Source organism: Dermacentor variabilis, chromosome 8 (genome assembly GCF_050947875.1).
Source record: "Dermacentor variabilis isolate Ectoservices chromosome 8, ASM5094787v1, whole genome shotgun sequence".
Taxonomy (NCBI): domain Eukaryota; kingdom Metazoa; phylum Arthropoda; class Arachnida; order Ixodida; family Ixodidae; genus Dermacentor; species Dermacentor variabilis.
The window spans coordinates 72,799,961-72,822,625 of NC_134575.1; the positions used below are offsets into that span (position 1 = coordinate 72,799,961).

The following is a 22,665-nucleotide window of genomic DNA, read 5'->3' on the forward strand; positions in this document are numbered from 1 at the left end:
GAAATTAGGTAAACTTGAACTGAATAAATTTGTCGCTCTAGAATACGTAGAAAAATTGTATAGCATTACTTGCACAACATACAGACACGATAGCGTCGGATTATAATTTTACTATACGAGAAAGCATAGTTCCGTTACGCGAAAACTCGAAGAAACCCTTTTCCGGCGTTTCTACCATTTATAGACCGGCCACGGCGTCCGCCATTTGCGGGTGCCGGCACCTGAATGTCTTGGGGGCCACGGAGCGGCGCGCCCGGTTCCTTGCAATACCTCCCGCTGGCGCTCGGCTCCGCCGCATCGTGGCCGATTCGAAAGGCCGCGTTTCTACCGAAGAGCCAGCCTTCGTGCTTGGCGTTAGCAACCAGCGTTGCCGGATAAACATTAGGGTTACATACGCATCCAGTTGCTGGGAAGTGTGAAAAGCAGTCAGAGATCTTTAAATGCTATCGGGCGTTTCACTCTATAGGCGAAGCTTAAGCATGTTTTGGTATACCGTGTTCGGTGCATTGCCTTTGGGTTACAGCGGCGCCTGTGGTCCCGTCTACTTGCTAGGGTTTCCCACGGAATGTATTTTACATCCAGATCTCCTTATTCCAACTTGCCAGCAGGGGGAACTACAGGCGGCCTGCAGAATCAATTTTACGCATGTACACACTTTTGCAGGGGTATAAAACGTGATGGAATGCTGGACGAATTAATTGGGATCCCCATTTGACGTACGCTCCACGAATCACGGTACAGTGAAGCGGGACGATGCTCATGCTGCTGACTCACAACTAAGCACATTTAGGAAAGAGCGAGCAATCAGTGTTTTTGAAACAAATATCGCGCAGTGAAAGCGACGGAGGGAGGGGGGAGGGGCAGAAAAAGTAGATATGATGGCTCAGACGAGTAGTGGACACACGCACCTGTAGCGCTGGCTGCCAGCACCGTTCAGTATCCCAGTTCCCCGCTTGTAAAGAGGCACAGACAACAGTTCAAGCAACCGCGTACACATACACTGCGATCAATTGCACTGTGTGCGCTAAGGGGTGTTATTTTCCCAATTAAGAACTGTCCCGGAGTCCTACTACATCTGACACGCTCCGTATTTTGTCAATGACATGGCCATAACAGAAAAAAAAGTTGGATAGAAAAAGCGATAATTGTATTGCACGCGCTCGCAGTGGGTCGAAAAGTTGCCTGTGGCAATGAAATACGAGTCACTGGATAATAAGCTTGGTTGGAACCAGTCCTTGATCTGAGCTTAGGTTTGCCACATGCCGGTCCCACGTTGTGCTATTGTCCGTTCGAGTATGTTTGGGTACGTCAGTACAAGGAAATTCAATGAGTTCTAGGGTTTTGCGTATCAAAGTCACGATGAGATCATGAGGCGCAATAGTAGATGGCTGCAAAATAATTTTTACCCATTTGAATTCTCCACCACGCACCTAATTCTACTTAAACAAGCGCTTTTGCATTTGGGGCCCGTCAGTGCGTAAGAGGCTTGAGCTTCTAGTAAAGCGACACGGCCTTATTATTAGCAGAAATTGTGTCAAACTCGGCGGCTGATGGCCTTTCTTTTTTTTTTTCATAGGGATGCAGCAGCGGTTGTCCTTCTTCTTCCGGCGTTACTACTTCCGACCCTTCCGGTAGTGTTCTCCAGTAACCCACCTCCCGACATCGTGGTCTTCTTTGCAGATGACATGGTAAGCGGCGAAATCTTATTCGGTACCAATTTATGCGTAAAAGCGTTCCTTTTTCGAAAGGGACATTGTCCGCTTACTTGCACAGTTACTATGGTTGCTGCTAGGAACAGCACAATCCTCAATTTCGCAATTTAGGACATTGCTGTATGAAACGGCATCATGTTCGCACACACACAAAAAAAAAACGTGAAAACTTTCTGATATGTATGTTTGTTCATGTAGTTATGTATCAGTCGAAGCCGCTGCCTCTTGCTTTCGAGGACATTGAACGTACTAGAAGAGACAAAGACAATGAAAATTGATTAGAAGAAAGGCAGAGAGGTAGGCCTGGGCTACCTCTCTGCCTACAACACTTAGGATACGACGCTGCCTAGGAAATACGACACTTAGGACATAACGGAAGGTTGCATAAGATCCCGTAGAGCTTGTGAAAAAGTGAACTTCTTAATATCTTGAGTAAAACCTGGTGCTTTTTCTTCGAGTAATCCATAACAGCGTTTCTAGCTCTTGTTGCTAGTGTGTGTTGATAAATTGCGGACGAAATAATAACTGCAGATATAGTTTGCCTTCCGATGCTTTCCAATAACTTCCAATGCAAAACACACGTTGCTAAAGACTCACATACTTGGCAGCGTGTACAAAAAGTCGAAATGTCCCCCAAAAGCCGAAGCCTCGACTGCGATAGAAAATTTTTAGGCAGGTATATGAAGTAAGCATAGCTGTTTTATCCGTTTTATAAGCGTGTAGACATTCGCTTACTAATTAAATTAACACGAATACTGTCACGCGCACTGGCAAATATCAACGCATCTCACTGGATGACCGCGAACACTGGCTGTCAAAACGCCGGCGCGAGGAAACGTCGCAGCAGCAGCCAGCGAATTGACCTTCGTGCTGCCTTTCGCTTCAACGCGAACTAAGCGGCTAGAACACGACGCACATGAACTTACAAGATGTCGGCGCGCCTAGACACTATACGCATCGCAGCTCGCTTTTAAGATAGGACCCGTGGGGCTACGCGATACGTAGCCGGCGCGGGAGTAGAGGCCTCCTCTCCCCCCCCCCCCCTTGCTCCTGTGCCTTGCGCACGACAAAAGACTGCGCTTCCTGCCCGCCTTCCTCCCTTGCGCGCGCGAGATCGAGCCACCATCATCGGCTCACCCTAACACGTTTCCACGCATACCATCGTGGCCGCGCGACGATGGTGCTCAATGGTAAGATCAAAGGCCATAACATCGCGGCCGCGCGCCTTAGGTGCGCGGCCACGATGTTATGGTTCTTGAACTTTATACGGATCGTCAAGACGACGCCGATGACTACGACGACACCGCCGGCGACGACGAGAACGGAGATTATATTACAATACTGCTGACTGCAGGGAGTCGCTGCAGAGTGGGTTGCAGACGACGATTACATCATGACAAGTCTCTCAAAATGAGAGCAGTAGATAAAATGAAAGAAGAAGGAAAGCACATCATGATTACATGTATACAAATATGTGCACGTAAAAACATTTAAGAACATAAATATATGCACACATAAATATATGCACACATATGCATTCGCCTGTACTGTCCACATAATTGTTATCGCTATGGAAAGGCCAATAACATTACTTACCTTACTTACAGTATCCGCGTATGACGGGCCTTCACATGAACGACCAACTTCATGATTCCTCAGGAAAAGCTGTCCAAACATATGTATGGCGACTTTGTAATTAATTGTTCGTGTCTCGTGAGTGATGCTAATGCTGTAGAGCCGAGAATATTCCGGAACTTTGTGGCGTTTACAGTCTCATAGCATTCCTATGATAGGTTGGCGACCACCGTCATATCGAAGACTCAAGCAAGCGCGTGCTGAACGAAGGTCGGCTTCGACATGAGCATCTGGCGCACCTCTTCAGTGATACTACAGTGAAAGAAATCACCCTGAAGCCCACATAGCAAGAACTATGTGTCTTTCTTCTCTTCCTTCCAGGTTACGTTCTTTCTCTAGCATACCTATTGAAGTCGCAGAACTTATAACCACTGCCACCTGGTACGCTTACACTCGAACAGAATATCGGTAATGTAAAACCGCCTCCTTATAACCGCTGGTGATAAAGCATACCCGCGTCGTCACAATGGATGCATACATTTCCAACTTTGGATATGGGTGACAACTGGCGCTGTGCTTCACGAATGATGATATAATGACCACATAAAATCTTGGAATAAATCAAAGTTTAATTGATCATAATTAATGTCAATAGAAACGATCCATCAGGCACGGCTCCGGAAGTACTTTAGGAGTTGTGTTAAGGGTCAATAGTTTATGGAAAACATTCACATTTCGAACGATTTACATTTGAGAACTACCGCAAAGCGCTAATTAAAAACTGAATATTTCTCCTTATATGTATCCAAGGCTTCCCTGGTAGCTTTGCAAAGTTTAACTACCAACAAAAAGTACGTTCAGCAGCAAATAATCGTCATGTTTAAAAGTAACATTCCATATCCTCCACTGTCCTGCCCTTTTTACAATGTCTACCCCGAACATGGACTATATAGGAGTATAGCGAGCCTTGCAATTATCACCTGGATTTTTTGTCAAAATAAAAGCGTTCAAATTGCCAACCGAAGTCCGGGCTTCGGTACGTGGCTATTGATGGTCTCTGTCATGAGATCCTAAAAAGGTTCCAGTTAAAGAACGCGTGTTATAAAAATAATGTGTGCCGTTTTTCTCGCGCCTGGCAGGTAAATAGTATTGCCTTTCTGCAGGGATGGGATGACACAAGCTTCCATGGGTCTTCCCAAATTCCTACACCGAACCTGGACGCCTTAGCGGCAGATGGCATCATACTCAACAACTTCTACGTCCAGCCAGCCTGCACACCTTCGAGATCGGCTTTCATGACCGGCCGCTACCCGATACGTACTGGTAAATTAGTTAAACTGCTTGCTGTAAGTGCACAATTATGAGTAACACAACGACGGTCGTATCCAGGAGTTCGGGACATTGCCCCTTCTACTAGGTGTCAAACCAGTCTCCAGCATATAATTAAAGCTTGTTTCTCTCTCTCTTCACCGCAATGCACAAGCACTACTGAGAGGCCAGCTTTTTCCCGAACTAATATTTCAAAAGATATTCCGAATTTCGACACCATTGTGTTAGCAACCCGGACAGAGCACGTCCCTCAGATAACATACGTATTTACCGAACTTAGTCGTAACCTCCCTGCTGCGTTATAGAGATTGTTTGTTCAAGAATTGGAGCACTGCTATAGCGCAGCAGCGAGTCTACGGCTAATTGCCCTAAATACGCATGCTATAGCAGGACGTAGCCTGTCGACATTTCAAACTGAAAGTTGTTGAAAGTGGGGTGGCCTTTTGAAATATCTTGCTTTTTTATTCTTGCTGTTGAGTTACTCTGCTGCATAGCGGTGGAGTTCAACCGATAATCCAGGGGCCAATGTCGAGAATTCATGGACGTGTGGAAAATTTAAGCAAATGTCACAGCACTGGCATGCCTCGAATGCAGCCTGTTTTCTGAGCCGATAATCTCGCAATGGCCTGCTTGACCAGTCCTCACATCAGAAGGCGACGAGGGCTCTAATTAGGTTCCTCCGCACAAGGAACATGGTAAAACGATTCTAACATTCCCACGCTCTTTTTTATATATCTGCGTGCCTATGTCTCTCTCTCTCTCTCTCTCTCTCTGTGCTTTTCTTTTTTCATCTTTCTGCCACTCCATGCCCTTTCTCCAGTGCAGGGTAGCTAACTGGATGTTTATCTTTCGCTTAGCCTCCCCACGTTACGCGTCTATTTTATTGTACTCTCAAGAAAATGTTTCAGCAGCCACTGATTATCTTTTTAAAAGACAAACAATGCCGTCAAGGACCGAAGAAGTAACAACTGAATGAACTAATTTGCTATGCATTGCTTAAAAAGGGAAGCACCGAACTTCATTTTATACAAGCCGAACGCAGTCATTTGAAGAGGCTAGTTACAAGAGTCAAACCGTGTCGAGAAGTGTAACTGCGAAGGTTTACTGCTTTCATTGAGACAGTTTTGCAAAATATATTTCCGCCAATAGGTTTCAGACAGGCCTTGAGCTCGGTGTCTTGCGCGGCGAGTGTGGTGCACTTTTCTGTTGCTATACTGCGCGTCATTCAGTTAAGTACTAACAATCAACCCTAGATGCGTACGACGACACTAAAACATCATAAAAGAGCTGAACGAAACAACGATACAAACTCAACATTTTTTCGATAGCTAAGCCATAAGCGCCGACACCGGGGAAAAAAGGGGGGTTTTGCCGGGCTCGAGCCCGCACAGAAGCTTTCGAGACGTAGGGGAAGGGGCAGAGCTCCCTCGGGCGATGCTTAGGCCTACCTCCCGACCCCCCTTATAGGCCGATTACCAGAGTTCTGTTAGCCACATTACTTGAGGTTTCTATTGAGTTGCCTCTACTTTTTCGCTTGAAATAGTTTTGTGCCTAAAAGCTTACTGCACCATTGTTGGCGCGGACGTGCACGATTTTAATCCTGCTTTCGCCTTACTTCTGCAATTCCATACAATAAAAGCCCACGCGCATGAGAAGCACCAGCGACGGTTACCTCGTCCCCATTATTTCTCTTCAGCAATATTTCTTTTTCAAGTTTTAACTCTGAACCCCATGTACAGACGCATTATATTTATTATATACACAGGAGGAAGTTTGTTACATTATTTCAAAGAGAAGGAGGTAGCCAACTCACAATTGTTTCTAAAGGTATGGATAGCCTATGCCTGGAGAACGAAAATGTTGTTGTTTGTTCACCTTGCTTCAAATTGCTTTGAGTGCTTTAACATTGAAAAAGACTTACAGACTTCAGTGACCCCTTCGGTGGAGTATTTTATTTGCGGCATGTGAAATCCAGATGAATGATATAAGTCTCTGTATTGCTCCTTTTTTTTAGCAGGCAACGCTAATGGCTCATAAAAAAACTCTTACAATTTACAACATTTATTATGGATGGAAACATCGCCACTGCACCCAGATGTCATAAATATTTATAATTATTTTTAGAATTAAAAACAAAAAAGGCAGGAACAGCACAACACTCTGTCCTGTGCTCTTTCCTCGCTCGTCTTGTGTTGCGCTGTTTCTGCTCTTTTTATTTTAAAAATGAACCAACCGACCCCTTTGAACACACTGCTAATCTATAATTCACTGAGTAGCCGAAATGAGGCCAAGCCAGATATCAATAGCAATACTGTGCAGCAACGCTTCTACTCAGCTCACGTGTTCCGATCAGAGAAAGACGCGTACCGCTAGAGGTACAAAGAAGTACTTAACACAGTGTTGTCTTTCTTACGCAACGGGTATCCACCTGAGATGTCGCAGTATATGTCACAGATTGAGTATTTTTCCATAAGGAATGAAGGCGAAGCATTTGCAAGGTGTCCCAACTATCATGTGCCAAAACTGAAAAATATTCAAATACCACGTAGCTGGACAGAACCAAGTTATTGTTGTTTTCCGTCGTTTGGAGGTACTAAGATTATTTCTTCCACTTCGCCTTATTACATAATTAGTCTCAATTGAAAATCAACTTGTAAAATATTGTAATTAGATGAAAGCTGTCAATGAGAAAATTGTAACACAGCGTGACTCACAATATAGGTTTCTGTTGCGCAATACTTGCTACATAAAATTTTTCCGAGCGTGAAAGAGGCCCTCGAATACGAGCAGAATTTCTGGGCTATTGGCCGGTCGATGCACATTGCGCGTATTCACGGGCTTCTTTCACGCTCGGAGAAACATATTTATGCAGCCCTTATTGAGCAACAGAAAGCTGTATCCGCAGTTTTTCATAGTGCTCTACAATTTTCTCATTGACACTTTTCATCTAGTTGCCATATTTTAGAAGTTGATTAATTGAATAAGACGAATTATCTGAGAATCTGCAAGCCAAAGAAGAGAACATTACCTTGGTTTTGTCCAGCTAGGTCGCATTTGCATGTTTTTTACACTTGGTGCATGATAGTTGGGACACCCTGTATAACAAATTTCTGCGGTGAGAGCTTTGAACGAGGACGTCCGATTTCGTACAGGCGTCTTCTGGTTGGCATTGCAAGCCAGCAAAACTCGGCACCGTTGCACACATTCGAGCTCGTCGTGCGCGCGCTTTCGGGGTACGAGGGCAAACACCCGGGAAACGTCTTTTTCCGGAAATGACCAAGCTAAGAAGAATTCCGTTGACACAGTCTCGTCCAGCAGGCCCGAGAGGTCTTTACATTATCTTCGACGACTAAAAAATTACTTGCGGTCGACGACTGGACGGTCCCGTGTGAGCCATCTGTCAGTTTTGCACGTTCACAAACAACGGTCCCGCAAAATCAATTTGAATAAGATTGCCGACCACTTCGTTGCCAGATCAAGCGCTCGAATGAACACGTTTTTTCACTTATGGAGAATTCGCCGCATAAGGCGACGAATTGATGTCTTTAATAGAAAACAGAACTCCGCCAACTTACAAGTCAGTGCAAACCACCTCGCTTAGAAAACAGCGCAGAAAGTTATACAAAAGAAAGAGTACGGGGTACATAATTGTGCAAGCAGGGCGAGGCCTCTTTGGTACGCTAAGATGCTTGGTTGCTCTATTTGTAAAACACCCTTGTCTATGCTCTGCATTTTCCGTACTAATTTTTAATCGTCGTATGCTGTGTTAGCTGCATCATAACGCAATCCACGGTGTTACTACTGGCTCTCGTGTCCTTTCACGCTGTAGAGATATCGTTGCGTCTTATTTATTGATTAATATGGTTGTTTATTTGTGCACCTGTAACTTAGTTGTCTATAATCCTTCTTTACACCACCGGGAAATAAATGAAACCAATGGCATAACGCATGCTTTGACAAGGAATTAAACTATTGCATTGCCGTGTCAGATTGCTTTATGCTAGTCCTTCTAGTCATAGGTTGTGATGAGAAATTTTTATACTTTGTGTAATCTTTATGTAGAATATGTATTATGTCTTCTCAACTGACGTTTCGTCAGAAAAAGATGCCTTGATTGTAACTTTGTGTATTAAAATTCACGATGGGCCACTTGGCTTTTTTTCATCATAGTGTATTTCTGCGACCTAATATGTACAATGGCCATATATGTCACTACCGTGTTTGACTGAATCGGCTTGTCGCACGGCTCAGCCGAGAAACACCAGTCTATCGGTGGTGCAAGGACACTCAGGCTGTGAAACAGAACTGTTTCTTACTACGAACTCTTGTAAATGCTCATATGAGGCCGTCACTTCCGTTAACCATTCTTCGAGGCACGCGAAGTTTTTTCAAGTGCGGCTGTGCAAGTATATATATATATATATATATATATATATATATATATATATATATATATATATATATATATATATATATATATATATATATATATATATATGTATATATATATATATGTATTGCCACGTGGTGGTGACGTTGAAGAACACAGTAGCAATATTGTGAAAGACGAAACTAACTTTTATTGGGCGGTCCTGTGCCCACAAAAACAGGCTACACTTATAGCACAACGATAGCGGCGAACACGGTCGGCGATTGTCGAAAATCTGATCAGCGGGTCAAGCGCGTCGGCTTTTATACAGCAGTCATCGAATGTTCCAGACTAATCGTTGGGACCCGCATGCCTTCCACAAAGTTTTACACCATTTGAGTCACGCGATGAATTCAGATAACACAAGGTTCGGCGACAACAGACAGCGGATAGAAGCATCAATAACTTTCCAGAAACTTCGGATACATGCCGGCGCGTCAAGCGCTGTGCGATAACATTTGTTAGGCGGTGAAACGTGACAAATATAAATACAAGTGTCAATATATATGGGATTGGGACAGCTGGTCCGGCCTCAGCCATCCGCCCCCTCCACGCCCCGGCGAAATGAAAACCCTCTGCCTATGAGGAGCCGAGTTAAAGGAGGTTACACAGTGATAAGTGCGTAACGTATGTCTTTTAAGAGATCCATAGAGACTCCATTTTTGTTTAATACAACCATATAAACAAAACAGGTGCTTCAGCCAGGCGAAGCATGGGAAAATGCTTTTTTTTAATGTTCCGTCGAAAGTTAGAAACAATGAGGTAACCGGAAGTTAAATTGGATGAAAACACAACTAGGTTCTGGTGGGCGACTAACGCACATCTTCCGCAATTCGTCTGGGGTGGCTTACCGATTAAGCTACGATGGCGGCTCTCTTGCATCACACTTTCCGGGGTATTGGTGTATGGGACAAGACGAGCCTGATGAGTGTTAGCCTGTGGCGCTGGAAGCCCTTGCTGCGAACGTGTAACGTCGTTCCAACCACCAGTGTCACGTAGAGTATGTGAGCCCTGGAGCAGGGCTAGTGTTCAATAACCCCGTAAACTGTACGTGTTCGGTAATCTGTGTCTCAATGTATTATGTCTGTGCATTGTATGCCTCATTAGGTACTCAAGGCTACCCGCTTGAAGTAGGCGAGCCATGGGGACTGCCCTCAGACGTGAAAATCCTGCCGGAGTACCTCCGGGAGCTGGGCTACGAAACTCACCTAGTTGGAAAGGTAGTCGTTCATTGGCACTTGAACCAAATGCCTGCCACTGCATTACTTCTTGTGCAGATGCGCCAACATATAGGTTGTATACCGGGACATGTCCACAGCAAGCAGACTTACGCCACATTTTGTGGACAGGCCCCTCGTTGTCTTTATCACACCCAGCCACTGCCTTCCTGCTCCTTTCATCCCAAACTATCGTTGCCTTCTCGCTGTTTTCATCCCAACTGGCCGTTGCCTTCCCTTTGTCTTCATTACAACCGACCATTGTCTCATTGTCTTCACACTGTCTTCCATTCCCCAACGGCTATACACTTCCCGTTCTTTTAATTCCCACCAGCCATTGTCTCACTGTCTTCCTCACATTCGGTTATTGTCTTCCAGCTGTATTATACCCAACAAGCCAATACATTTTTTTAATCCCAAATGGCCATTGTCACCTCATCGGCTCCATCCCAACTAAGCACACGGATCATATTTTTCCTCATCTTTAAAGCTTTGTAAGAGACACAGGGCACTTAGACACTTCGCTAGAATGCGGGCAAACCTTACTTTAAAGAATGTGCGATATTCTGAAGAGTTTATTTCGACTCAGTGCAGTTATAGCAGTGTCTGTAACGTAGATGTAAAACTCCATTGTCAAAATGAGAGACCACGCGTGGTAGCACATGAGTGGTAATGCAGACACAAAGACGCGCCAGAATCTGTGACATGTTAAGGTCACGAAGACGAACAAACCAAGCCTTCTACCTTTTCCGTGTTTTCATGTTATTGGTCAGGCACTGTAACTTATGCCCTTCACAAATGAAAGCGCCCTCATAGAATCGACGAAAGAAAGAAAAAACTGTACGCCGCGAATGTTTGCCATCCATTAAGGCTTTCACCGCTGTCGCTGCGTGTTCGTTTGGCTTCTTTACAAACTCTGGGAGCTGCCGCTCCCTCGTTGCTGCAAGGGATTAACAGACCTCTTAGGATCTCACTGGTGCGCAGCAGTCGGGTCGGCTTACGTCCAGCAAATGTGTGAGCGAGTAAAGCGACACGAACAGTGGGGCGACTAAGTTGTACTCGGACAGCTACGACTCGTCGGACGACGATTTCAAGCTCATCATGAACCGAACCGCAAAAAAGAGGACTGATGTGTGGCGTCACTGCTGGAAAGTGTTGTGAAAAATACATCACAGCGCTGGCTGCACTCTGTGCATTTCTTGCCCGTGGACCTTACAACAAATTTGCGGCTCCTGAAAAGGTTATCGTCGTTACTCGAGACAATCGCACCCAATGGGAGTAAAGATGCCAGAATAAACTCGCGAAAGAATGTCCTGGCTGCAGATACTTCGCAATGTAGCGCACTACGAAGGCTTAATGAAGCCCAGCTGGTCCAAATTATTCCAGATTTCCCTACTTCGAATGCCTCATAATCATATCGGGATTTTGGCGCGTAATAACCCGCAATTTAGTTGTTTTTTCAGAATGTCACGGAAATCGACATATTAGGAGTGCAGGAAATGATCCCCGCAGGCCCCGTGAACGTCATTTATGACGTCGATGTTTCCATTTCGACTAACTACTTGTCACTATTACTAATCAACGACAGCAGGCACTCTCATCATGCACTTCACCAGACTTGCAAACAGACGCTGGGACAGTCTATCCTCTTGTGTAAAAGTTGGCCAAGTCCGCCATCCGTTTCGATCAAACATACCGAAGCCCCTATAGGGCCACAAGTGTTTCAAGATTCACACCGAAGGCACCTATTATAATAATGTCGTGTGGTCGCGCGGCTCTCAATCCCATTCAGAAGAAGCCTGCGGCGCGGCTGTCTAAGGTACTCCAATTGCCGTGGATCCCACGAATCCTCATCGAAGGACTGCCTTTGGTACCGGAAGGAATTGGCCGTTCTAAAACGTGTTGCTCAGGCTCATTCAACATACAAGGAGGCTGCCGCTATACTAGGGCGGCGACAGCACGGCAACCGAATATTGCACTGAAAAGCTGCACCAAGTGTTATGTCAACTTCTGCCAAAGCGGCGGCTGCATCAGCGCGGAGCACCGCCGTGAAAAATACAGTGCAAACGAAAAGAAATGGCCAGACTCGATCACCCTGCGAAGTGGTCCGCACTTCCAAGCCCTCAACCTGCCCCAGAATCACCTCGAATGTCGCCGCCATCGGTATCCTCACCAACATCTGATGCAACGATATCTAATGCTCGCCAGTCATAATCATGTAGCAGTGACAGATGGGCGTTAGGCGTGCTCTACTAAGCAACGTGAAAACCCCATAGGCGCAGATCCCGCTGAAGGTGCTTGCGGCTCAAGAGTAAAGCAATGACTCACCAGCTTCCATAGTTTCGAGAGGAGGTGCAGAATACATGTCTTTCAAAGGAACTCCAGCAGACTTAAGTCGCGCATGTCCGGCTTTCGACAGTCTGTATTCGCGAATCAGTTTCGCATTGGTGTCGTTTGTGAGCCAACCTTGTCATCTCCTATCAGACTGTCCGGGTATGAATGCTATATGTCGTACACCCACGGGCAATGCAACAAAATTATTGATATCATACCACGTGTAAACTGACTATGATAACCGATAGGTATGGTTAACTTTGCAGAAGAGCAAGGTAACTTTAACAATTCTGGGATCCTACTTACCGCCATCAAGTCCTCTAAACTGCGAGCGCTTAGAGGGAATTTTGACGGCTCCATAGCCGTGGGTAATAGTTCGGAATTTCAATGCACACCATTATCTATGGGCCTATATTAACTCGAGGGACTAGATTGGTGTCCATTACCTCTGAACGAGAACATCCTTTGTTAAATAATGGAAGCCGCTCCTATCGGCGAGCAACGGCGTATCGCATCTGCCTAGACCTTGTGTTTGTTTTACACTCCTTTAACAAAATGTTTTAATGGTTTTCGGACTTGAGAACGCGGGGAAATCACCAGGTATGTTTTTATCAAACGATTTACGTGCCGACTCGCTCCAAGTTCTCCGGAGCTGTCCAATGCGTCAACTGGCCGAAATATAGATCCGTCCTGCAGGACTGCTGTTGAGACGACTTATCCTCCAGCCTAGGGGACGCAATAACAGATGCCTTACTGTTGCTGCACGTTCGCCTTTGATGATATTTGTACGCACCGACTTCGGCATCACCCAATTAGCCGTCGTGCGGAACAAAAATATACAGGCACGAAGACCATTCATGATATGAGCTTGGCCAGGCGCAGACAGAAAAAGCACAACGTCGTATGAATAGCCTGGCTTCGCAATGATGGCAGTCTTTCTGCGAGTCTCTCCATCCCTGAAAGCCTTTGTCTTTTATATGGGGAACTCTTCGTGGCCTTCGTACAACACCTGAACAGCCCAAGCCGCTGAAGTCCCTGGTTCTTTATCTACAATGCTGAGAGGTCAAAGTCACAGAATCTTTCTGTAGGAAGATTGCCGGCGAAGAAAGTTACACTGGAATGCCGACTTCAAACCACTTACCATTCCAAGGTGATCGCCACTTGAAGTGCCCTGTTTCTTTGGGCGAACCTGATGCTGCGCTTTATGTATGCAGGCGTTCCTCACCAACAGAGCCTATGGCATTGCATGCCACGCTCTGTGTTACCTTGGCGAACAAGTTCTTAAGACACTCATGCTCCTGTACAGTGACGCCTGGCAGACTGGCATGTTTCCTCGGGAAAGGAAGTCAAGTTGCCTGATCCCGCTCGTCAAAGATGGCAAGTCGCCTTTGGACCTTGCGTCGTACTACCTTATCGCGTTTGCTGGTTGTGTCGGGAAAATAATGGAACCGATGGTTGTAACGCGTCCGGAGCCGTATCTCGACCCCTGTGGAGTTTATCCAGACTCGATCACTGGCTTAAAAGGCGCGGCCGTTCATCTACAGAAACGTTGTAGACTCGGTGACGTACGTGGAATAGCATAAGACCTGTAAACGATATTCTGCTGTCCTTTTTTCCAGGCGTTAAAGGGGCGTGCGATAATGTTACCCATTAAACCATGCTTAAGGCATTCGAAGTAATAGGAATTCGTGGAAAAATATATTTCTTGGTTTTCAGTTACTTACAGATCAGTTCATTCTAAGTGCTCACCGGGGTTGGTCCAACACCCCAGTATTACAGCAACGGCGGAGTCCCTGAGAGCGGAATGCTAAGACCAAAGCTTTCTAATTTGGCCCTACCTACCAAGCACCATTCGACTCTCTATGCCGACGACATCTGTATCTGGACGTGGGGGATGACATGGCATCAGCTTCGCGCTCGGCGTTAGAGGACAGCGTCACCAACCCCATGCCACCTTCGTAAACAAGGACTGGAGGCGTTGTGGGGGATGTACGCAGGGGTGGCATTCATCGAGAAGGCAATGTCTGCATACGGCATATTAATCAATGGACAAGTGATATCGTAGAGCAGAAGTTAGAGGTTCTTCGAGGCTGTGATTGACAGACCTCTCTTGGACTCGTCACGTGAACCACACCAAAAGGGACTGATTGCTATTCATCATCTATTCTATTTCCCTGCAGGAAAGAAGTGGGGATTGTTTACACAATCGATGTTACAGCTGTACAGGGTGTTTGTTGAATTGCTACGGTATAGCCTGCCTCTTATATCCGGCGCCTGCATAACTAACTTGCGTACAACTGAGCATGCAGGCCCAAATTCTTAGGGTACGCCTTGAAATGCTACGCAGTGATTCAGCGGCTGAAACTGTTCCCATTGCACAGGACTTTGCTATCATGACACACATCGCCGTCGAGACAATGCGTGCACACGTCCGGCACTTCGCCCGAACCCCTTCCCACCAATTCGTCAGCCTCACCGTAGAAAAGCCCGGCACGTCACATAGTGCGACTATCAGTGCATATCGTGCATCACTTACATCAGGGTACACACCAGCGGCCCGGCCGCTGTCTCCTCCATGGTGTTCGTGCCATATTGAAGTACACCGCATGATTCCAGGACGTCAAAAAAGTCAAATCTGCTACCCTCTGCAATAAAGCAACTCTGCCTGCTCCTGCTGCATGAGAATTACAGTAGTCATGTACACGTCTATATGGATCAACTGCATAGACCAGTTCTGGCAGGGATGTGTTTAAACGTACTAAAGGAGTAATATCGAAATTCAAGACGTCCCTTTTTGCGACGTCTACACCTGCAAAAAACTCGGCTCTGCGTAGAGCAGTCCTATTTATTGACACATAGTCCTTGTATATGGACGGTGTTTACTTAATCAATACCGGCTTCACATTGTATGCACTCAGTTCTCCGACGCAGAGCTCAGAACAAATAACGTACAAAATTGCCATACGTCACCACGCCGTCAGACAAAAAGGCCATGAAATTATTTTTCAGTTGCTACCTGGTCATTGTGGGATCGGTGGAGATGGTCACACACACAAAGCTGCCGAAGAGCCGCATGAAGAAGAATGCAGTGCTTCTATTCCTCCTTCCAGGACAGACGCCACAAAGGCAGCTTCGTCACCTTGCATGCAAGCTCTCTTCAACACAGGGGAGCACCTCAAATATAAGGCGCAACAAGCTACACGAAGTGAACCCTTCGGCCCAGCTCTGACCTCCATCCGGGCTTCATACATGTGCGACATCGGTTCTACACCGGCTGTGTTTGGGGGTGGCCTTCACGAATGCATACACTACATTGATCGGAATGACCGGCAGTGCTGCATGCGATATCTGCGGCAACGCAGAATGCATAACATTTATTGCGCCACTTTCGGCAATTGCAGTCGCAAAGACAAACATGATTTATCGTATTGCGACGACTGGACAATCGGCCGTTGTCCGTACAGGCGCTACTGGAAGACCCCTATTGCCCGTCGGCCCTCAAGGATTGTGAAGGCACTTTTGTCTTTCTTCAGGGTGATTGGCCTCTGTGAATGCCTTTGACTTGACGGCGCTCCCCGCGCGCGTCTGCGACCTTAACGTGCCTTTCCTCCTCCTCCTCACTTTACCTCATCTTTCTATTCCTTCTTTCCCACCCTGGAGTATAGGATAGCCAACCAGACTAATTTATGGTTAACATCCCTGCCTTCTCCCATCCTGTCCTCATAAGTTGGGTATAAAGGACTAATATTCAAGCAATGAAGAATTACTCGCTACCTATTTACAAACAATGTCGGCGGCGTAATAGCATTCATTTGTGCTCTCTATAATATTGTAGCGCTATTTTGAAAGTTATTGTCATAGAGTCTTTTTTTTCACTAAGACTACCACGCAATTGCTCTATGTTTATAAAAAGCTTCCTCTGCCAATCAATCGTGCTGCCACTTTTTCAACAGACATCGAAACAGCATTGTAAAAGGATCTCCGATTGGGCTGGTTGGTAAAACATTGCTTTGGCAAGGAAGATCCATTTTAGTGCGCAAATCGTAGGAAGGAACGAAGAAGGCGCGCCTCTGTCCTGTCGCCTTCTTCGTTCCTTCTTATGATTTGCGCACAAAAAGGATTTTTCCTTGTCTAAACAGCATGGCGAACATGATAACCTATATGGGCGTGCCTTTTTGGAAATAATAATAGTAATAATAATTAACACTATAGCTGATTTAATTTGTGCAGGAAAAACACTGCGCACTGTGTACTGGTGCATAGAAAAACAGAGGCAAAAGAGGTGAAAATATAAAACGCTTTGTAATAAAAAAATAGAATAAGAAAACAACAACAAAAAAGACTATATAAAGAGCTGCGTGATGAAGAAAAATGCAGCAATAACACAAAATTGAGACACTGAATTCACTATGTAATTTGAAAATATTATTTCATTTGAGAATGTTCATTCAAAATTCTTATTTTCGTAGAAGGGTAGTCCCTGTCTCAATTATATTTGCAACTGTTGATATGCATAAAGATCAGAATGAGCCCGATGATTTTTTAAGAATAATTGATGTTGCAATTTTGATCGGACAAGTCCGGTGAAAGCTTAGTCTAATTTTTGGCGTTCCTCTGTGACAGCAAAAGCGGTAAAAAGACAAGACGCCTCGATGGCGTGCTAAGTTTTTTACACACTGGCACACACATAATGGGGATGATATTTGCAGTCTTTAACCTTTGGCAATGGAGCCCTTCTTGTATGAACTTGGATGGAAGATAGAAACACGCAGCTGGATTTGAGCTCATTGCACAGTCCATAACATAAAACCACCCACTGCAAACATTGCTACGCAGCCATATAGTTATAACAAGCTTTCATCAAACCCTGTGTACATAAAAAAGTATTGGAAGATGTTCACTTTTTGCAGGCTTATAGCCCTAGAAAACATGGCTTACTAAACTTTCCGTTTAGTGTCGTCTTTTCTTACTCACTGCAGTGGCACCTTGGCTGTTACATGGAGAGTCTTACGCCAACATATCGGGGCTTCGACAGTTTTTATGGATTCTACTATGGAGAAGAGGACTACTACAGCCACAATGCAACTTATGTAAGTGTGCAAAAATGTCAGGGCGGCCTTCGGGGTTCCAGGAATCGTGAGCATGGCTGTGTAGAATGCACGAACCGCACTTTTAACATTCTTGTCGCGGTAGTTGATTTGATATATTGGGAGCTTGGTTTAGCAGAGGCAAGAAATACATGTTTCGACAGCTTGAGAACAGAGAGTTGGCTGGCTTTATTCAAAAGTAAAAGCAGGTTTGCCTCGTGGCTGTGGTGGCGTCCCAGATGGGCAATCACGGGGCAATGACCCTCATGGCGAGGCAAACTGGATTTCCGAGGAGCGGGGGCAAGGACGCGACGGACGGTTGCTACAAGGGCCCCCCTCTTCTGGAATGCCCAAACCTTAGGTGGGATATAGCGGAAGGAACAAAGTGCTAACGTTCAAAACAAGCTGGCTACACGCGGTCGCACGACACTGTCTCTTCTTTGCCGCGAACGTCACTATTCAAGGTCTTTTCTAAATGCGAAACCACACGAAAGGGGTCTCCATAGGAAGGAGTCAGTGATGGCTTGATAGAGTCGCGTCACAAAAATACGTGTGTGACTGCGTTCATTGTCGGAAAATTAAACGCAGGCTGCCTGCGGGCGATGTGTGGGGCTGTAGGTCGAAGGTGGTCGAGTCAGGATCGTAGCCTAAGTGCTGGGCGGACATTGGCGGAGGGCCTTACTGGGTGCGGATATACGGATTGCTGACCTATCGATCTCGGCGGCGCTGACTCTGAGATCCCCCAGCAGCCTCAGTAGTACTAGGTGTAGCCTTTCCATGCAGTGCTGTCTGCCGAGAGTGGCGCTCAGTGACACCTTCAGTTGTCGGTGGACACGCTCGACCATGCAGTTGCTCTGTGGGTGGTGAGCGGTGGTGTTAGGAAGGCGCGTGCGAGAAGTCTCGCCAGGGCACGAAAAAGCGAGCATTGGAATTGTCGGCCGCGGTCACTAGTTATGCGCAATGGGCACCCGTGCTGCGACATCCACGTAACAACAAATCCTTCCGCCACAGTTTCGACCGTGAGATCTAGTACAGGCGCCGCCTCAGGCCACCTTGAGTAACATTCGACACACGTGAGGAGGTACCTGAAACCTTGGGAGGTCGGTAGAGGCCCCAACAAGTCCAAATGCACAGGAGCTAAACTGCTCCCTGGTGGTCTAAAGCGCTGCACTGCTGAGCGCGTGTGCCGGGTCACTTTCACGGCTGGACAGGCTTGGCAACTTCTTGCCCAACTTCTAACATCTTTGTTGAACCCTGGCCAGACGAGGCGGTCTGTGATAAACACTTGTGTCGTACTGATGTCGGGATGACTTATCCCGCGCTGTTTGGCCGCCGAAACTGATGGCGCACGAACGGGGGAGGAGCTGCTTGCAATGTGTCGCACATGACCGATGTTGTTGTCTAGGGAAGCATAACCTCCGCAAGCTGAAGCGACGAGTCTGTTTCCTGCAATCGGTGCAGCTCGTGGTCATTTTGCTGGACGGAGGCTAGAGCTTGAAAATTCACAGAGCCTGCAGTCACAGCGCTGATCCGTGACAGTGCGTCAGCTGCACGATTTTCACTCCCAGAGGTGTGGCGGATTTCCGTAGAAAATTCGGAGACAAAGGAAAGTTGCCGAAGCTCACGTTCCTAGTACGAGGATCTGTTGTTCTTGAAAACGAATGTTAATGACATGTGGCCGGTCAGAATGTAAAAGCGACAGCCTTCAAGAAAAAACGGAAGTGCTTGACAGCGCAATAGATGGCAAGCATCTCCTTCCCGAAGGTGCTGTAGCGAGCTTCTGTAGGTCTGAAACACTTTGAGGGGAAGCCCAGTGGCCTCCGGCCTGTACCATCATGCTGCCGCCATACGGGACCCACTGCCGTGGTCGACGCGTCTGGAGAGATTATATAGAAGGAGCATAGTTCTGGGCGCACGTTTAAAGGTTCGCACCGAGTCTACGCAAGAACACCAAAGGCTGTCAGTTTGAGGCAGTGCAACAACGCTCTTGTGGCTTTCTGTGCCATCAACGCGTATGGCCATGGTCCAAGGATCTTCATTTCCGAAAGTGGTCTAGAGTCCACCAGTTCAACGTTGTCCGGAGAGCTTCGCGCTCGACGTCGTACTGTGTACAGAGACGCAGGATGTGTTCAATCGTTACTATAGTTCTACAAAAGTCGCACATGGACAAATGCCCCATTCCAATGTGGAACGAGTACACCTTCGTCAATGCCACCCCGTGCCAGAGGCGGAAAAATACTGTCGCCTTAGAGCGGGAAACTTTCGACGGTACTTGTAGCATTAGCAATGGATCCAGTGTATGAAGACGACACTTCGGGACGTTGGGCGAAGACCAGCATTTGTGTGTCATAGCTTTAGCCATAATATGAAGCTTTCTTGCAGCATCGGTTCTGGATAAAGGGATTGGAACTTGTCGGGCTTCCAGCTGGGCAGACAGGGCGGCGTCCAGGTGGCCAGGTGGCCACTGGAATAATAACTGCATTCCCATTAGCGATAGCTTGATGGTGGTCTTTGATATTATAAACCATAGGAAGGCGAACAACGGGACAAAGAGGCTATGCTGGTGTGCATCTGGCGAGCAGAAAGAAAAAAAGAAGATTCGAATAACTATAGAAAAAATTCGACCAATAGCGAAATAACACGCGGAGAAGCAAAAAATAAACATAAATGCTGGGAGAAGCTCGAGCGGGCCAATCCCACAGAGTGGGTATCTCCTCTAAAAGCTAGGCTCTACATCTGCAGCAGCACCGAAGCGAAGAGTGTCACGATCAGCTTTACCGCTTACTTACGGAGCAAGGACAAGCATTGCCACAAAACAGAAGCTAAAACAGATAGTGAAGTGAAAGCCGAGTATGTGGTGCATCCTTGGGGGTAGGGTACGTTGACGTGTGTTGCTCATGTGCACTATAGACGCAGTATGAGCGGAAGCAATGTGCCCACACAAGGTGCTTTTCCGCTAACATATTTCGCACACGGTGTCCATCCCCCGCATGTTTTGAAGGTGAGTCGTCTAAGCCTGCTGAACATAGAAAGCTAAGTAGGAATTTCAGGGCACGTTGGGCGGGGCCGACCCGTCTCCATGGGCCCAAAATCTTCTCTGAAAAGGAACAGGAGTCCAAACATCCAGCAGTTAAATTGAGTGTCCTTTGCTCAGCCGCATATGTAGGGCACCCGCAATGTATGTGGTATACGGTATATGAAGTGTACCTGACTCAGCAGTCAACGTCCCATCGTTTCCGTCTGATCTTGTGAAATGTATCACCTTGTGTGCAGAGCGCCGAACCTTAATCACTGATGCAGTGTTTCCTAGCGGCTCCGCAGCTGAAGTGGTAGCCAGAATTGGAAACATGAGTCACGTATACAGATGTGCTCTTGCTTATGGTCGGTGTCGTCGCATAATCGTGTAATTGAGGTCTTGATGGAGTCAAACAGCAAGGCGTTGATGTCATTCCGGAAAAAGTCGATAGCGTTAATGTGACCATCAATGTGCGCGATTATTTCTCGGCGCCAGCCTTCTCATTTCGATCTGTTCCACAATGACCAGGAATCCACTGTAACAAAATTTTGTACACATACTGAAACGCGAATAGGCATAGTCATGAAGCCGTAAACCACAAAACTGTACCTTATTTCTTGCTTCATATAATTGATTATCAATTGCAGTGCTGATTTGGAGTGAAAAATACTCTCCATTGCACGAGGCTTTGTTAGAGTACGTTGCGTGATGTGTCTGAGACAAATCTGAATTCAGCCGCAGTGGAGATATGGTGCCATGAAAGCTGCCGCACTCAAGGTCTATGTTAAAGCGCCATCTGCAATAACAGGTTCAGTACGTCTGTAGATGTAAGAAATGTACGACAAGAGAACTGTTCTGCAGGCGATGTTTTCGATTTCTTCGTTATTCCGACATCGCCTTTGCCACTGTCCAGAGTGCAATTTCCAGAATGCCATTGTCTGCATGGCCCCCGACGACAGCACCTTTTGATGCGACATGGTTGCTTCCGAGCAGGCGGTGTCAGGCAGTATGTCAGTAACGTTTGTCATTGGAAGGTCTGTGTGCCTTGTCAGTAGTCTCAAATACACTCGCACTGGCTCATCTTGAAGAGGAACGCGATCGGAGCAGTCGCTGCAATGGCACTAGCTTCAAGCTACTGTTAGAATATACCAACACAATGAAGGACGAAATATCCTTGTTCTTTGCGCTTCTGTTCATAACGCAAAGGTAGAGCCTTGCAAAAAATGTTTCTTCCTTTTTACTTTCTTTCCATTAAGGAAATTTTATGCGATGGAACGCAGCTTAAGCGATTTAATTGACGGATTGCATCGGAGCTTCTGCAGCCACATACTGTTCTTAACAATTGCGTGTGCATCTTTATGGCGCCTCTTAGTGACGCTACGTTTTGGTTACATTATCAAATATTTTCACATCCCTACTACTGTTGCTTTTTAAAGTAAGTCTAAGAAAAAGTACCGCCACCACATGCGCAGCGTTTCGTGTCGTTGGATGGAAGACTGGGACATCGCACCTTAATTATTCGGCTTTGCAGAAAAACCACACTGGTCTCGACTTCTGGTTCAACACGGAGCCCAGGTGGAGAGACAGTGGAAGGTATTCCACAACACTATTCACGGAAAGAGCACAGGAGATCATACGGAACAGGCGGAAGGTGAGGAAGCTCGACGCTAGCTTTAAGAGCACCTTAAGTTGAGCGCTTCGCGCATATCTGTCTGTCTGTCTGTCCGTCCGTCCGTCCGTCCGTCCGTCTGTCTGTCTGTCTGTCTGTCTGTCTGTCTGTCTGTCTGTCTGTCTGTCTGTCTGTCTGTCTGTCTGTCTGTCTGTCTGTCTGTCCGTCCGTCTGTCTGTCTGTCCGTCCGTCCGTCCGTCTGTCTGTCTGTCTGTCTGTCTGTCTGTCTGTCTGTCTGTCTGTCTGTCTGTCTGTCTGTCTGTCTGTCTGTCTGTCTGTCTGTCTGTCTGTCTGTCT

The 22,665-nt window shown here is 46.5% G+C and overlaps 1 protein-coding gene across 1 annotated transcript in view; it reads left to right on the forward strand.

Annotated features, from left to right (window-relative positions):
- The window catches only part of LOC142591101 (arylsulfatase B-like), a 48,745-nt gene that overhangs the window by 13,589 nt on the left and 12,491 nt on the right, over positions 1-22,665 (forward strand). Inside the window, exons 2-6 of the mRNA XM_075703487.1 lie at positions 1,577-1,688; positions 4,451-4,610; positions 10,153-10,265; positions 17,576-17,686; positions 22,231-22,350. Of these exons, the coding sequence (XP_075559602.1) occupies positions 1,577-1,688; positions 4,451-4,610; positions 10,153-10,265; positions 17,576-17,686; positions 22,231-22,350 (616 nt within the window). The remainder of the gene's footprint in view (positions 1-1,576; positions 1,689-4,450; positions 4,611-10,152; positions 10,266-17,575; positions 17,687-22,230; positions 22,351-22,665) is intronic.